Source organism: Manihot esculenta, chromosome 5 (assembly GCF_001659605.2).
Source record: "Manihot esculenta cultivar AM560-2 chromosome 5, M.esculenta_v8, whole genome shotgun sequence".
Taxonomy (NCBI): Eukaryota; Viridiplantae; Streptophyta; class Magnoliopsida; order Malpighiales; family Euphorbiaceae; genus Manihot; species Manihot esculenta.
In genome coordinates, this window is record NC_035165.2 from 10,479,112 (window position 1) to 10,496,475 (window position 17,364).

The 17,364-nt window shown below is 33.2% G+C and overlaps 1 protein-coding gene across 1 annotated transcript; it reads right to left on the bottom strand.

The window, feature by feature from the left end:
- Positions 1-11,877: 11,877 nt before the first annotated feature.
- Positions 11,878-14,973, bottom strand: LOC110614672 (probable leucine-rich repeat receptor-like protein kinase At1g35710). The gene is made up of 11 exons (XM_021756282.1): positions 14,806-14,973; positions 14,559-14,706; positions 14,406-14,477; positions 14,237-14,308; positions 14,028-14,099; positions 13,782-13,925; positions 13,613-13,693; positions 13,437-13,508; positions 13,154-13,225; positions 12,219-12,290; positions 11,878-12,128 (listed from the first exon to the last, which is right to left on the bottom strand). Exons 1-11 carry the CDS (start codon positions 14,891-14,893, stop codon positions 12,038-12,040), a joined length of 984 nt encoding a protein of 327 aa, XP_021611974.1. The 5' UTR covers positions 14,894-14,973; the 3' UTR covers positions 11,878-12,037.
- Positions 14,974-17,364: the final 2,391 nt, after the last annotated feature.

Here is a 17,364-nt window from a genome sequence, read left to right on the forward strand (position 1 = left end):
CACATGTATCATCATAAAATAAAACTCATGTACAAAGGGATTATCCAATTCGGGCCAAGCACAAAACTATAACTCTGAACATATATCATAATGTCATATTACAACATAACTCTTTTACATCCTTACATAACTTTACATTACATCATGTCCACTACTATTCTATTACATATCATGACTATAACCATATCTTGTCGTCTTCCTGAACTACCTCTGACCCTGCAAGCCTGGGGGTTAGGGGAGAGGGGTGAGCTAAAAAGCCCAGTGAGCAGAAACCATAAAAGAAAACAGTTCATTTTAACATATGCTATCATGGAATGCGTCACATCACAAATATATCATCTCAAGGATGAATATGTCACCAATAGCCCTCTACATATCAATCTCGTACCATAACAAGTCAACAATACTCTATGCCAGGGGCGATACGGCCACACCTGGACTTCATATGCTCTATGCCAGGGGCGATACGGCCACACCTGGACTTCTCATGCTCTATGCCAGGGGCGATACGGCCACACCTGGACTTCTCATCTCATACCATATCGTACATGCCATATCATATCATTCCATATTCATAACATACTGAGGGCTAGAGGATCATCCAGTATCCATCCACATCATCATCATCGTATTATGCAATGCATCATATTTGTGAATTCTAATGCAAACAACCTATTGCATAACATGGTATTCATGATGCATGAACATGCTTGAACATGCTGAAAACATTTGATTTAAAACATAAGGGTTAGTTCCACTCACCTCTGGCTAGCTCTGGACTAACTCTGAAGCAGCTAACACTGCTAAACACCTCGGTTCCTCGGGTCCGATCCTACACAGGTGGACTCTAGTGAGGTGTCAAACATACTCTAAACAACTCATAAACAACTACCCAAAAACCCCCTAAAACATCACTGAAACATGCATAGAAAACACTCATGAAAAGGCTGGACAGGGCACTTTCGGCGGCACCTTCGGCGGCCGAAAGTCCCAGACAGAGACGAAAGTCAGGCAGGTTCGGCGGCACCTTCGGCGGCCGAACTCTCTCTCCAGAGACGAAAGTCAGGCACTTTCGGCGGCCGAACATTACCTTCGGCGGCCGAAAGTCTGCTTTCAAGCCAAAACCCAACTTTCGGGGGCAAGGTTAGGCGGCCAATCCCTGCATCCTCAGGCAAGTTCGGCGGCCGAAACCACCTTCGGCGGCCGAACCTGAGTTCATCCAGAACTCAGCCTTTGTGCATTTCAAGCCTCCCAAACCTTCCATACACCCCAAAACAAGCACCCAACTTCTCAAACACATGCATACATCCTTAACCATGCACAAAGGAGCTCAAACAAGCTTAAACTCCCAAAAACGACATCTAAAGCATACATAGATAGTTTATGACCCACATAGGCCAAAACCATCAAAACAAACCAAACCTCACATACTCTCTCCCAATCATGCATACTCTCTCCCATATGCTCAAGGGGCTTGAAAACTAACTTAAACCCCAACACAAACATCACAAGAACATACATTTTCATACATTGGGCATAAAACCCACATAAACCCTAACATGCATATCTACCCATACTCAACCATCAAAACCTCTTAAAACTCACTTAAAACTTCATGAAACGTAAAAGAAAGCATAGATCCACACTTACCTCTTGAAGATCGAGGGTTTGTGCGAGCTCTAACTTGGAGATGGGAGGAAACTACTCCTTGGGTCTCCAAGCTTCCAAAACTCTGATCTAAGCTTGAAAACTCTTCAAAACAACCATGGAACTCATAAAAATATGAAGGAGATGAAGAGAAAACATGAAAATGACCAAAGGAGGACATGAACACACCTGAGCTCGAGAATGGGGAGAAAACTCGCCCATTTTCGGTCTGAGGGGCTTTTATAGGTGGCCAGCCAAACCTCCTTCGGCGGCCTAACGTGCAAGCAAAACACCCCCATGTTCGGCGGCCGAACTTGAGGTTCGGCGGCCGAACCTGGTTTGTTCAAACAAGGCTTTCGGAGGCCAAAAGCACTCCCGAAACCTTCCCATGTTCGGCGGCCGAACTTCACTTTCGGCGGCCGAACCTGGCAAAAACCTCCTTAGTCTTTTCTTTTCAAAACTCAAATCTTTTTCATTTAAAACCATGAAATCAGTAAAAATCATTTTAGAAATCACATTTTACCCCTCTAGAAGACTCTGGCATCATCAAAATTCCATATTCCAACGGAGATTCCGCCGGAAGGTAGGGATTCCGATGCCTGAATCTAGCCGGGTATTACATTCTTCCCCCCTTTAAGAACACTCGTCCTCGAATGTTCAAACAAACAAACAGGCAACTCAAAGCATAGCATCTAACATACATAAGCAAGCAAGCAACAAGCAAGCAAAACCTAAAAACCTCTCTTCTAAAAGAGAGACACGGTCATTGCTGGAGTATAAACTCTCGGTCAAGAGTTAAGGTTATGTTTCTGTAATAGCTTAGTGTTTTCGAGTGGACATGTATTGTAAATTGTTATAATGTATTGCAAGATAATGTAATGAAATGTAACGTAAAGTAGAGTTATGTTATGGATTAGTATTGTGCTTGGCCCTAAGGTCTGGTTAATCTCTTGTTATGCATGATCTTTATTGAATGTTTCTTGATGAGAAATGTGTTGAACCAAGCCTGATGTATGTTATGCTGACCCTAGGGGTTCTATGTGTTCAGACATAGTGCATGCAGGTCAAGCTTGGTAAATGGAAGAAAAGTTTTTTTTTTCAGTTTTTATGCTTATGTTTTGATCATGTATGGGATTTGACCAGGTAGCAGGATGTATGTTAGGCTTGCTACGGGTCCCGGCGGCCTTAAGCCGATCTGGATCCTAGCGCCGGTAGCGGTCCGGTTTCCGGGTCGTTACAAGCCGAGTCTACCCCCGTTACATCTTTCGGGCATCAGACAAAGGTTGAAATTTGGCTCTTCAGCAATTCTACCAGATGAGTCCTTGTTTCGTCGGTTAGTGCAGTGCCGAACCGTACCTTTTGCTTCTTCTCTATCTGGATCTCTTATACCGAGTCTGCTGATTCTGGTTTTATGTGAGATTTCGGCTTTTTCAGCAAGTCGATGGGTATGGTTGCTTTTTTAAGACTTTTTGTTGGGTGTCCATAATCTTTTTTGGCTAACCTAGGATTGTCTCGGACCACTACTTCCTGGAGCTAGAAGCTTAAGACACATAACAGCCATATTAATAACGATATTGTGGCAGTTTAGGACTTAACAGCCGAGTATCACATTGTATGCAAATGGGATATCTACTACTGTAAACTCTGCATATACTTGTGATCACCCAATACTTGGAGAAGGTTGATGGTACCTAGTACTGCTATGGTCTTATATTCTAATCCCACCAAAGGATAGAAAACTCTGACAAGGCTGCTTTTATCTAAGTCTAACTTGTTAAAAATATTTAAGATAACAAGATTAGCAGAACTACCTGTATCTACAAGTACTCGCCTTATCTCATACCAGTTCAGGAGGATATTAACGACCAGCGGGTCGTTTTGAAAATATCCGACCACTTTGTCCGCAAGATCGAACTTTACTTCTTGCTTGGTCCATGGTTTCTGATGGATAGACATGACATCCTCTGTGTAACGACCCGGAAATCGGACCGCTACCGGCGCTAGGATCCAGATCGGCTTAAGGCCGCCGGGACCCGTAGCAAGCCAAACATTCATCCTGTATACCTGTTTAATCCCATACATGATCAACACATACATAAAAATTTTGAACTTTTCTTTTCATTCAATCACCAAACTCAACCTGTGCATGCAATATTCATATACATAATCATCAACCCCACACTGGAGTCCTCAACGAAGCTCCAATGGGGTAACATAATATATAGTGAGTTCGGCTTACTTAAAACATCATTAAACCATTACATTTGAAAGATCATGTAAATAAAGGGATTAACATACAAACTAGGGTCAAGCACAACTATAATCCTCAATAACATCATTACATTACATAACTAATTAATACTATTCATTACATTTCAATATTTATCATGTCCACCACTAGCTATTACATGACCATGACTTTACTCTTCCTGACCTCCTGGTCTATCCCGTACCTGCAAACTTGGGGTTAAGGGAGTGGGGTGAGCTACTAGAGCCCAGTGAGCAGAATAATAAAACATTTAAATCATATGCTATAATGGAATGCATCACATCACAGACAAGTCACATCAAGGATGGTTTTGTCACCAATAGTCCTCAACATACCCAATAGTGCCAGGGGCGTAGAATGGGCCTCGACCTGGTCTTTCTCTTAACATAACATACATAACATAACATTCCTATAATGCCAGGGGGGGTAGAATGGGCCTCGACCTGGTCTTTCTCTTAACATAGTGCCAGGGGCGTAGAATGGGTCTCGACCTGGACTTCCATACCATACCATATCATATCACATCATATCATACGAGGACTAAAGGATCATCCAACACCCATCCACATCATCATCATATTATGCAATGCAACATACTCGTGAATTCTAATGCAAGCACCCTAATATATCTCATGGCATTCATGATGTGTAAATCATGCTAAGAACTGATTTATTTACTTTAAAGCATAAAGAGTTATTCCACTCACCTTAGGCTAGCTCTGACAAGACTCTGAAGCAGCTGACTCACTGCTGGGGTCCTCGGTTCCTTGGGTCCGAACCTACACAGGTGGACTCAAATGAGGGACCAAACATACATGAACATGACTCTAAAATACTCCCCAAAAACCCCCTAAAACACCATGAAACAATCACATAAATCATGCAAAAGAAGGCTGAACAGGGCACTTTCGGCGGCAGGTTCGGCGGCCGAAAGTCCTTCCAGAGCCGAAAGTCATGCACCTTCGGCGGCACTTTCGGCGGCCGAAGGTTCCCTCCTGAGATGAAACTCATGCACGTTCGGCGGCACCTTCGGCGGCCGAAACTCCCTTCCAGAGCCGAAAGTCCACTTTCGGGGGCAGGGTTCGGCAGCCAAAAGTTGGCCACCACAGGCAGGTTCGGCGGCCGAAAGAGCCTTCGACTGCCGAACCTGAGTTCTCCCAAAGGGCAGAAACTCAGCTCCAACATGCACAAAAGCCTCCCAACTCATTCAACATGCATTTACCTAGTCTACAACATGCAAACTCAAGCCAACAAGCACATAGGGGTCTCAAACTAACTTAAACCCCAACTACAACACATCAAACATATATATTCAACATACATTGTTCAAAACTCAATATAAAAACCCATAAACTTAAAATAACCTAAACATGCATTTCTACCCCATAGATCTCCATAAAACTTGTTTAAAACATACAAGGAAGGTTGGATCTAGGCTTACCTCTTGAAGATCGAGAGGAAAGACGATCCTAGCTTGGAGGTGGGGAGAAACCAACTCTTTAGTCTCCAAGCTTCAAAACTTGCTCTTTTGCTCAAATCTCTTCAAACCAAGTGAAAACTCATAAGAAAACAATGAAGATTCGAAGGAAGAAACTCAAAAACGATGAGGGATGGCGGAGAACTCACCTTAGCCGAAAACGGGGAGAAAAAGCTCACCCGTTCGGACATGGGGACCCTTTTATAGGTGGCTGGCCAGGCCACTTTCGGGGGCCTAACGTGCCTCCGCATGCATGCCATGTTCGGCGGCCAAACATAAGGTTCGGCGACCGAACCTGGACTTCCCTCACTTATGCCTTCGGGGGCCTAAAGCACTCCCGAAGCGCATGCATGTTCGGCAGCCGAACTTGAGGTTCGGCGGCCGAACCTGAGTCTTCTTCTTAAGGTTATTTTCATTCAAAACTTAATTTCTTTCTTGCTTAAAACCATAAAATACATTAAAACATTTCATGAAAACATGATTTTACCCCTTCTAGAGGTCTCTGACATCCGAGATTCTACCGGACGGTAGGAATTCCGATACCGGAGTCTAGCCGGGTATTACACTCTGCCACATGCTTATTTTTTTCTTTTTCCTTATTAGGACCTCCCGTAATGACATGTATGATTCCGACCATTTTGAGATATTAGAAAGGAAAAATTCCTTTTCTAAATTGAAAAAGAATAAGAGACCGATTTTAATCCAAATGACGATGGTGGGTACCCACGACAATCACTCTAACGGTCAAGTCAGAATCATGAAAAATAGAGAGAATATAAGAAATTACTTGGAGTTTGAGTAGTATTAGAGAATAGAGTGTATTTACTTTTGTGATCATTTTCCTTTTATATTGTAAGAAAATGGTGATAAATATAGAATTTTTTGATAATCCGGCGATAATGTGGCCGACTACTCGATAAGCAATACACCAACTAATAAATTGACAATTTTGTGATTATTGAGTAACACTGGATTGTGCTTGTTAACGGTAATTTTATGAAAAAATTTTTCTGTTCGAGAGAAAGGTGAGTTTTGATAATGTACTGGGTGTTATGATGTTCAGATCTTCCTTCTTTCGAACTAGACCACATTGTCTCATTGTCACGTGAACTTATTTCATAGTGATAGTCACGATTTATTTTAAACTGTTGTTATGTAATATCATTAATTAATAATATTTTTATAATCACTATTTAATTTCTTTTCATTTAAAAATCTTCTTTCATTTTAAATTACCGAAAATTATTCTTTTATGAGATTTTTAAAAATTATTTTTTATATGTTAAAACAAATATTTTACAAACTTAAAGAATTTTTAATATATGTGTTTGATATATTATTTTTAAACACCAATGATAATTAAGAACTTATTAAAAATTATAAAAGTAATATTTTATAATATAAATATATTAAATTTATATTTAGAATATGAAACTCGACCTATCAACTTCTTAAAAAAAATGACTTGCTATATATACACACGCATCCAGCGCAAATAATTGGCATGTATAAAATTAGTGTATGTGATAAAATATTTAATTTATCATGATTTTAATTTGTGTCGTTTATTTACAGGCAGAATATATATGCAATGAATATAAATATTTTTTTGAAAAAAACGTTTTTTCAATTTATATATATATATCAGCACTACAATTCGGTGATCATTCCATCGATTCAATTTAAAATTGAATCAAATCGAATTTTAGTATTTATAAAAATCGAATCGAATTGATTTTATTAAAAATTATATCGAATCGAATCGGTTTGATTCAATTTGATCAATTTAAATTTTTAATAAATTTTTTTATTTTTTACATTTTATTTTTAATATTTTAAAATTTAATTAAAATATTTTAATTTTAATATAATCTAATCTCTCTATATTATTAAAAATAATATATTATTATTACTAATCGGTTTGATTCGATTTTTTTCTAATCAAAATCGAATTAAATCGAAATAATCAAAATTTTTAAAATTAAAAATCAAATCAAATCGAACTGAATTTTGAAATTAATTCGGTTAGATTAATTTTTTCAGTTTAAACTGAATACTCCTAGTGCTAATAGAGTTTTTATTTGCTATAATTTAATAAAATTAATTATTTAATTTTTTATTTTAAAAAAACATATTAAATAGTTATTATCGTTTTTATACTATTAATTTATTTAGTCCATCTCATCAAAATCGAATTAAATCGAAATAATCAAAATTTTTAAAATTAAAAATTAAATCAAATCGAGCTGAATTTTTAAATTAATTCAGTTAGATTAATTTTTTCAGTTTAAACTGAATACTCCTCGTGCTATTAGAGTTTTTATTTGCTATAATTTAATAAAATTAATTATTTAATTTTTTATTTTAAAAAAACATATTAAATAATTATTATCGTTTTTATACTATTAATCTATTTAGTCCATCTCATTAATCATAAAAATTAAATAATAAAATAATCATTTATTTAATATAATATAATATATTATTATTGAATAATAAAATAAAATAATATAATATAAATGAAGGATATATTTAACGATATAATATAAGATTTTATTATTATTAAATGGAGAGTATTTTTATATATATTAAACTTGAACTGTAGAAAGTGAAGCTATTTTATAGATTTCAAGAATAAATGTAATTAGATAGCTTGTGAGAAAAAAAGGTTCTTAATTATTTGAATTTTCACAATTAATATTTTTATGGTAAAATTTATTAATGAAAAAGCTTTTAATTTTTAATTCATAATTGTAAAATTAATTTTATTTAAAAAAATAAAAAAATATCTTCTAATTTCACTTATTCTCACTCCATTATTTATAATTCAATTTGTATTAAAATAATATTTATGATATCATTCCGTCTCATAATTATTTAGACGAGTCAAGACATAATAATTAAAATATAATTATTAATTGAAAAATAAAAATATAAAATTAATCTTTAATTATACAAAATACATATGATTAAGCATAAAAATAATACTATAGGTATATATATCATTTAATATAAATTTTAGTTACTTCTTAATTATATGATATTTAAATAAAGAGTATTTATATAATAAAATACTATGCAAATTATAAAATATAACAATACATTTATAGCTAAAAATAATAAAGTAATTTAATATATTCACAACTAAAGTATTAGAGATAGTAAAATAGTTAAAATTATAAGAATTAACCAATTGGTTAATGGCTTCTTTAATAAAAATATTAAAGATTTTAATTTTATAAAAATATTTTAATTGATTAATTTAAAATAAAAATAAATTTATGAATTTCTTAAATGTTTAGAATCCGATAATAATTCCTCCATTTGTTATCAATCAATATTTTATCCATAATAATTCATTATACCAAAGATTTTTGTTAATAAATAATCTTCAATACAGTATATGAATCTTTAGCAGGTTTATTAATTTTATTCGTACGGTAAATGACATTACTGTTATTAAAATATTTTTATACTTCCATGAGTTTGATTTTCGGATCTTTAATCAACTGAGATGTGTGCGTGTGAATTTATCTCAATTTATATACCGCTAAAAAGTTTTATTAAAATTATTATATACAATAAATATAATTATTATTTTGCCTCTTTTATATATTTTAATTAATTAAAATATTTTTACAGTTTTAAAATTATATTAAAATATTTTTATATTTTTATTTCATCAATTAAAAATATATATGTTAATTTTTAATTTTTCTATTAATTTATTAGTTAAAATTGAAAATAATTTTAATATTATGCTTTTTATACTTTGTTTTGACTAACTAAAATGTTCCTTATTTTTAAAATTACACTAAAATATTATTATATTTTTAATTTATTAACTAAAAAATACATTTTATTAATTTTTATCTAATTTTTTAAAAAAAAAATTTATATCTAAATTCACATTCTATTATATAATTCACCCGCTACTCATTAATTTCGTCAATCAGCCACATTTCAATCAAATTACGATTATACACACCGTTAATACTCTATTATTAATTATAAATCTCTATAGAAAAGAATGCAAGTGAATATAGAGAGGTGGGTGATGAATTTTATTTGATGAGTAGAATAATTAAAAAAAAAATTTAATAAATGCAATTAAGCCTCTAAATTTTTGTTCATGAGTCATTTAAGTTTAATTTTATTTTTTTTTATCAATTCAGCTCGTATACTTTTATTCAAGAGACAAATAATTCTTACATAATACTTTTTAATAATAAATTTTTTTTTAATTTGAACTTATTATTTTAATTAACATAAAAATGTTTAAAAAATACATAGAAATAGTAAATAATTTTAAAAATTATAAAAATAATATTCTATTAATAAAAATAATATTTTAATATCAAAAATAGTATTTTATTATTAAAAAAATAATAATAAATTGGACTTGTATAGCATTTGAATAAAGTATAAGGATTTAATTGAATTTACATCTAAAAATTTTCATTTGTGAATAATCTAAAGGTAAAATGGATAAAAACTAATAAGTATCCTTCTTGGTTAATACAATAAAAATATAAAAATATTTTAATATAATTCTAAAATTACATGAATATTTTAATTATATAGAATAAATTTAATGATAAAAATAGATAAAAATTAACAAATATTTTTTTAGTTGATGGAAGAAAAATATAAAAATATTTTGATATAATTTTAAAATTACATGTATTTTAATTAATTAAAATAAACTATAGAGACAAGACAATAATTATTTTTAATGTTTACGAGTTATAGTTTATATTTACGTGTCCTAACTCTATAAAAAAATCTATATTAATAAATAATATGATAAATCGACATTAAGTAGTTTGAATAGAGAGTGGAAGTCTCTCTAGTTTTCTTCTCATTCCGCAAGTTCTTGCGGAGTTAGTTTGTAATTTTTTTAAAAATCAGCCGCTTCTATCTCTTATGAACAGGATGAGTAGGTCTCTGGCTCCTCATCTCTAAGCGAGCCTCGTAAAAAAATAATTTTTAGCTTTTATTTTTAGATAGCGTTTATATGGAAAAAGATTTTATTTATACACTAGTTTTATTTCAATTTGGGAGGTAGACAATAATTATTTTTAATATTTACGAGTTATAGTTCATATTTACGTGTCCTAACTCTGATATAAAAAAAATCTATATTAACAAATAATATGATAAATCGACATTAAGTAGTTTGAATAGAGAGTGAAAGTCTCTCTAGTTTTCTTTTCATTCCTTGTTTTTTGAGGAGTTAGTCTGCAATTTTTTTAAAAATCAGCCGCTTCTATCTCTTATGAGCAGGACGAGTAGGTCTCTGACTCCTCATCATCTCTAAGCGAGCCTCGTAGAAAAATAATTCTTAACTTTTATTTTTAGGTAGCGTTTATATGGAAAGAAATTTTATTTATACACTAATTTTGTTTCAATTTGGGAGGTTGCATATTTTCCTTATGTTTTGAGTTTCGTTGTTTAGATCTATCAAGTGAATAATGTCTTTCAACGCTGAATGAAATTAAATTTTTTTTAGATAATGAATGAAATTAAATTAACTTCTCTACTTTCCTTTTAAAAAAAAAAAACTTCTTTATTTTCTTTAACCGGACATTATTGCCTTTGGTTATAGAATTTTATGGAAACTTGTCTGTTTGTTAGAAAAGTCTCACATCCCATTTGGAATAATGTGCATTAAAATTCAATTTTATTTTATTTTTTAAAAAATACATTTTGAATGATTTTTATTTATTAAAAAGATTTTTTTTCTCATGCTTTTTAAAATTTTTTTATTGAAATAAATTAAACTTAAATAATGAAAATAAAATAAATTTCAAATTTAAGTAACTACAAGTAAAATTTTATCCTTAAAAAGAAATGGATAAATAAAATAACATTTTTAATTTTTTATGAAAACAAATGCAAAATAAAAATGTTATTAAAATAATTAATAGGAGGAAAATACAAAAGAAAATCCATTATCTCCGTATTGCTTAAGAGGTTTATATACATATATATACATAAGGCCTTGAAAATAACTCAATTAAAAACGAACACATTTAAAACAAACAAAACTTAAATTTCACTCTTTAATTGAAAAAAATTTTAGCATATTTAAGATTATCATTTAAACATTTAATCTTTATAAATTTTTACTTACATCTTAAAATAATTAGTAAATGACATTAAGACAATCTTGAGGAGAAAGTAAAGTAGGATTTTTCAATATATATATATATTTTCTATGATTTTTAATCCTTCGTTGTCAACTCCCATTAACATTCCATTAACTTCCTGTAATCAACTTCCGTGAAGTATTTAAAGCAAAAACATTTTAAAATTTCAAAAACACGTGGATTCATTCCTTTCAAAATGATTATATTTTCTTAATTAAAAAAGGTAAAACTCTATTAACTTTAAGGACTTCAGTTAAATAAAATTTAATTCAATTGAATTCTTTCATTTTTAGACTTCAAACATAGGTAATAGTAAAAGGCTATCCCTCAGCTAATTCATACAATTTGCTTACCTACTTTCATTGATTTGCAAAACTTGGTGCAGAGAGCTATTGAATTTTTCCCATTTTCATTCACAAACTCGTAAATATAGCTTTGTAATGTCCAATTTGATCAAACTATCCAGACACTTAAAGAATAGGCTGATGTCTACTAAACTAAGAAATCTGCATCAGATACTTCAAGTACTTTATGGACACCTATTGGGTTTACACCTGGCTTAAATGCATTTCCTTCTATGTACCTGCCCACAGCAATTAAATCATTATCAAATCACAGCACTGAGAAATTTCAGAATGGTTGAGTTCACAGGCCTTGAGCGAAAGAAACTCACATTTCCTTCAAGTATGGATGTTTGTAGAAGGCGTCAGGAATTCTCCCTGAAAATTGATTGTGATCCAAGTATCTGAAATACAATCAAGGCTAGCTTAATAACATACAAAAAGAAACAAAATTCTGTGCAGTAAAACATAAAGATATTCAACAGTGAGCAAACATAAACTGAGATGTGTATTCTCATATTTTCCAAACTTAAAGGGCGCAAGGAGGAGTGAACAATCAATCAACTCTTTAGCAAGGAAAGTAGCTTTTGTGTTGCTGAAAACAGCATAGACATTTTTATAACCACGTACAAGCAAGACCAGATACATATGCTAATAAAAGGAAAACAAAGGGTCTAGAAATTGTAGACTAGATATTATCTATAATTTTAAAAGACAGCATGATAAGGTCATATAAACAAGCAACAATTCATTTGAATATCAAGAGCAAGATGATCTCTAGAGTCTCCTCAGAACCCAGGTCAGGCACTCATCAACATTTTATGATGTGGACTTGTGCAAAATATCCTAATATCTGCCGGTAACCCATTATCGAGTATCCAAACTCATGGGAAGAGGCTTATCATAAATACTCCTGGGTGTATCTAAACTCAGAACCCAGGGCAGGCACTCATCAAGTTTTGATGATGTGAGTTGTGCAAAATATCCTAGCAGACATTAACCCACTATCGAGTATCCAAACTCATGGAAAAAGAGGCTTACCATAAATACTTTGGAAAAAAATTATGGAAACAAGAGATTTTGTTTTATGAGATTCTGCCTTTTTTTCCTTCCCAAAATTTATTTGCCAGTCAAAGAAACAGTCAATCTAGTAAGTTGATGCACAGTAATATAAAATTGCTCCAGGACGAAACCCAAACCTACACCCACAAACCAACCAACCAACCAAAGAAAAGGGAAGAAGGGAGAAGCAATAAAAGAAACTTACAAGTGAGTCAATCTAGGAATGTGAGCGAGTGCAGCAGGTATTATTCCAGACATCTTATTATATGATAGATGCCTGTAACCAATAAAGCAATCAATTACACGACCCTCATTGTAAAAAGTAATGGAAATCTATCTAGAAGTCAATTCTTTAGTGCAACCTTCACACATTATGTTATTTTTTAAAAAATAAAGCAAAGAAAAGCACTACCATCCAATGAAGACAAAAACTAAATAAGAAAACGTGGGAAACAATAATAATGAAGATGAAAATGAACAGAACTTACAATATTTCTAAATTGCTCAAGTTTGCAAGTTGTGCAGGGACTCCTCCGGTGAGGTAATTATTATTTAGGTAACTACATATCATGGTCAGAGTGGAGTTGCTAGAATTAGTATCTTGTTCATTCAGCAGATGATATCACTAAAATAATTGTAAATTTGGCGGATCAAATGAACTTACAGGTTGCGAAGTGCAGGAAAGCAACCCTCAAAACGTATTAATTCTCTTATGGTACCCACCAAATGGTTGCTGCCAACATCCCTACACAATAGTTTGATAATGAGACACCCTAAAATTATAATGCTAACCATTACTACACATAATTCAAAGTTAGAATATAGAATGTTACAAGTGCCGAAGATGTTGCAAAGTCCCTAGCTCTGCAGGAATTCGTCCAGAGAAGCGATTCTCATGTAGATAAAGATACCGGAGCTCGGGAAGATTAGCTAGCTCCTTTGGTATTTCACCTTTGAAATTATTAAAGCTCAGGTATCTACAAAACTTTGCCTCTTCAACTTTAGCCAGACAAAAATTTTATGAAAACAGAAGCAGTACTAATATCAAATCATAGCCAGAGAAAATCAAATTTACTCACAGATGGGTTAGACTCTTGAGTTCCCCAATTTCAGGAGGGATAACATCTTGTAGTTTATTCCACCTCAAATTACTAACAAACGGGAAAAACAGAAAGAGAAAAGAATGGAGTCGACTATAAAACTTGGCAACACCTAAATCAAATTATTAAAAAGCTGAAAAATTATGCACAAAAAAATCCTAGTACAAAAGGAAGCAAAAGGGGTATACAGTATCTTAAGACGCTTCAAGCGCCCAATTTGAGGAGGAATAGGCCCTGTAAGTTTGTTATTATGCAGATCCCTGTTAGATAGAAAAATTCACATAATATTAATTGAAGAAAAAAAAAAGAGACAATAATTTAAAGGAGGACGAAAAAGAAAAAAGAAGAAACTCATACAGCCTAGTGAGATCCAACAGATTGGTAACAGCAGTAGGAAACGGCCCAACAATTGACACAGCATAAACTTCCCTGAAACAGTAAACATCAATTTCAGTCTCCCATTGTCCTAGAAAAGAAACAACTGAAAAAATTTTGAAGTGTGTAACTTACAATTCAGTGACAACTCTATAATCTCCTTGAATGGAGCAAGTGACACCGGACCAAGGGGGCAGATCACCATCACCGCAAGGATCGTCACCGACCCAAGCGTAGACCACTCTCCATCCAAGCGATGCCTTAACCTCATTCAAAGCCTTGACTGAGGAAAAAGAAAGCAGAAATCAATTGAATTGATAGAGGAATCTCTACATTGATGGCAATAGCAAGACGAAAGGGAGAGAGAGATCTGGAGAACTACCGTCGCGTTTGAGGGTTTTGGAGAAGGCGAGGTTCAGTAGCAGAGAGAGAATTAGAATGAGGAAGAACGAATTCCATAGACGCGCCATCTGTTGGAAGCTCGGATCCAAGTGAACTTGTATTTAGTATTTCTTTATTACTTTTTCATTTTCATCAAACGCGCATATGGAAGCCTGCCTACTTCCATTCGTCGGTGGATTTTTTTATTTTTTATTTTTTCGCCTTCTGTCTGACTATCGCGATAAGGAGCAAAACGACGCGTTTTGGATGGTTAGCAAGAGGCAAGAACCATCTCCCAACTGATGTTAAAAATATGTTTAACCACCTAGTTAATTTATTAAATGCACGTATGTATACATGGATATATTCTGTATATATTTATTTTCTCTCTCTAACAAATATAGAGAGATTTTTACTAGTTTCATTCACTAGTATTTGTTCTCGATAGTGATTGAACTACGATAACAAGCGACGTTATTTTTATTGTTTGCTATTAGATCAAAGAGTTGGACTAGCAAATTGGATCTTTAAGGTTTTGGGAGATATTGAATTATTTTTCTGTTGAGCTCTAAAGGCCTTTAGTTAAGTTGTAGTTTAATTATGTTGATTGTATTAGCCTTAAATTTTCTGTATATTTTTGTGGCCTTTATAGATTTTACACTATGTTTAGTTAGAGATGAATAAAGGGTAAGTAAGAAAATGAGAGGTATGAAAACTTTTATATCTACTTCACATGCTCTTCTTTGCAGGTTCCAACTAATCACAGTGCAGCTTTATTCTGACAACGTCATCAATTTAATCTCTACAATAACATTTGGTTTCGTCGTCGGGAGATCCTTTGAATCTACCATTAATTTGGATTATGACCGGTCTCCCACTCTTTTTCTCATAAAATAATATATCTCTCCTTTCATTTTCAGAACGGCTGGAAATTCACGAGTTACTACTAATATCGCCTCTCACGAGGGTGTCATTATTTCTTCCACTCCATATAATGGGCAAAATACACTCCCAATAGTCAATGAAACAGACCTCAATAATTTAAATAATGAGCAGATATTCCAGTACATCTAAAAATTGCAGTTTACTTTTGGACAATACAAGACCGGAGAGGAGGCATCACACATAGCTCTCGCAAGAGGGGAGGAAGCCTTTATAAATAGCCCAAGGGCTCAGACGGAAGCAGATAAGAGACGGGCCTAAAGGAAAGGTCGAGTCTGAAAATAAGCCAGACGAAACTCCGAAAAGCATTGATTGGAAGTTAGTACGGACCGTGCAAATATACCAAAAGAAACAGGAGGAAGACTTCGGCTTAGATTGCCTCTTTTGGAAGAGATATGATAGGACACAGATTCCAGAAGCCACCTGAAAATCTTCAGGACAACCATGCAGCTTTTAAATATTAACGAATTTGTGTTACGCCGAGTGTTCTCATCGATACTCTCAGGTTTGATTTAGAAATAGTACCAACATCTGAGTCCAAGTTTGATCCAAAACTTTACGCAGTTTGGTATGTTATTTAAATCTAGATTTATCATGTATATACCTCCTAAAAAACTTTCATCTGATTTGCGGAGATCCAGCAAGAGGGCAAGTCTTTAAGAAATTTTATCTCACGATTCAATACTGATGCCATACAGGTGGAAGAGCTAAATCACGAGATAGCATGTGAAGTATTGAAGAAAGGAACGCGAAATGTTAAATTCTTGGATTCCTTGATCAAAAACCTGGCCACAACGCATCAACAGTTAATAGACAAAGCTCAAAAGTGTATCAAGTTGAATAACAAAGTTCAAGCATTAAAAGAAGATGAGAGGGCGAATCAAAAGCAAAATCAAAAGCCCGAGAGGAAAGGACGTGGAGGAGATCACAGAGTCATCTCATCTCATGAAGAAGGTATGATCAAAGTAAGTATAAGAATCATACTCCATTAAGTGACTCACGGGATCGTATTTTAATGTGGATCAGAAAAAATGATAAAGAAATCAGGTGGTCACCCAAGCTCAATCCCGATAAAGCAGAAAAACGAGACAAAACCAAGTACTGTCGTTTCCATGAAGATCACGACCATACAACAAAAGCTGTTGACTTACCGAATCCTCCATCCTTTTCAAGTTAACCATCTTTTTAGGGTTAGCTCTATTAAGACTTGTTTGTTTGGGCTTTGAGCCTTTTGTTAAGAATAGTTTGGGCTTGGTCTTGGTTAGGTTTCTTTTATGGGTCTGCACCTTGTATATTTTAATCCTTTTATCTTTGAACTTAATGTAATGGGTTTTAGCACTTTTCTAATGGAACTTTCTTATATTTGAAAAAGTAATTTGTTTTCATAACCGATGGATAAGTTATAAATAATATGGAGAGTGGAGAGATATAATGATAAGACGAGAACATTAAGGTTGCAAATAATAATCTCATCTTGAGATAATGACATCAAAGATCGGACACCAATAATCAAACAAACTCCCTTACCTTATGATAGGTATCGAAATCACAAAAAATAACCTATTAAATAACAACAAATATGAATTTCATATAATGATAATAGGATCGAATTCACAAG

Bases quoted from the DNA above. Each gene is read 5' to 3' on its own strand.
- LOC110614672 (XM_021756282.1), bottom strand. From the start codon at position 14,893: ATGGCGCGTCTATGGAATTCGTTCTTCCTCATTCTAATTCTCTCTCTG. The intron at 14,707-14,805 runs GTAGTTCTCCAG...CTTTTTCCTCAG, and splicing joins CAAAACCCTCAAACGCGACG to TCAAGGCTTTGAATGAGGTT. The intron at 12,129-12,218 runs GTGAGTTTCTTT...TGCTGTGGGCAG, and splicing joins CATCCATACTTGAAGGAAAT to GTACATAGAAGGAAATGCAT.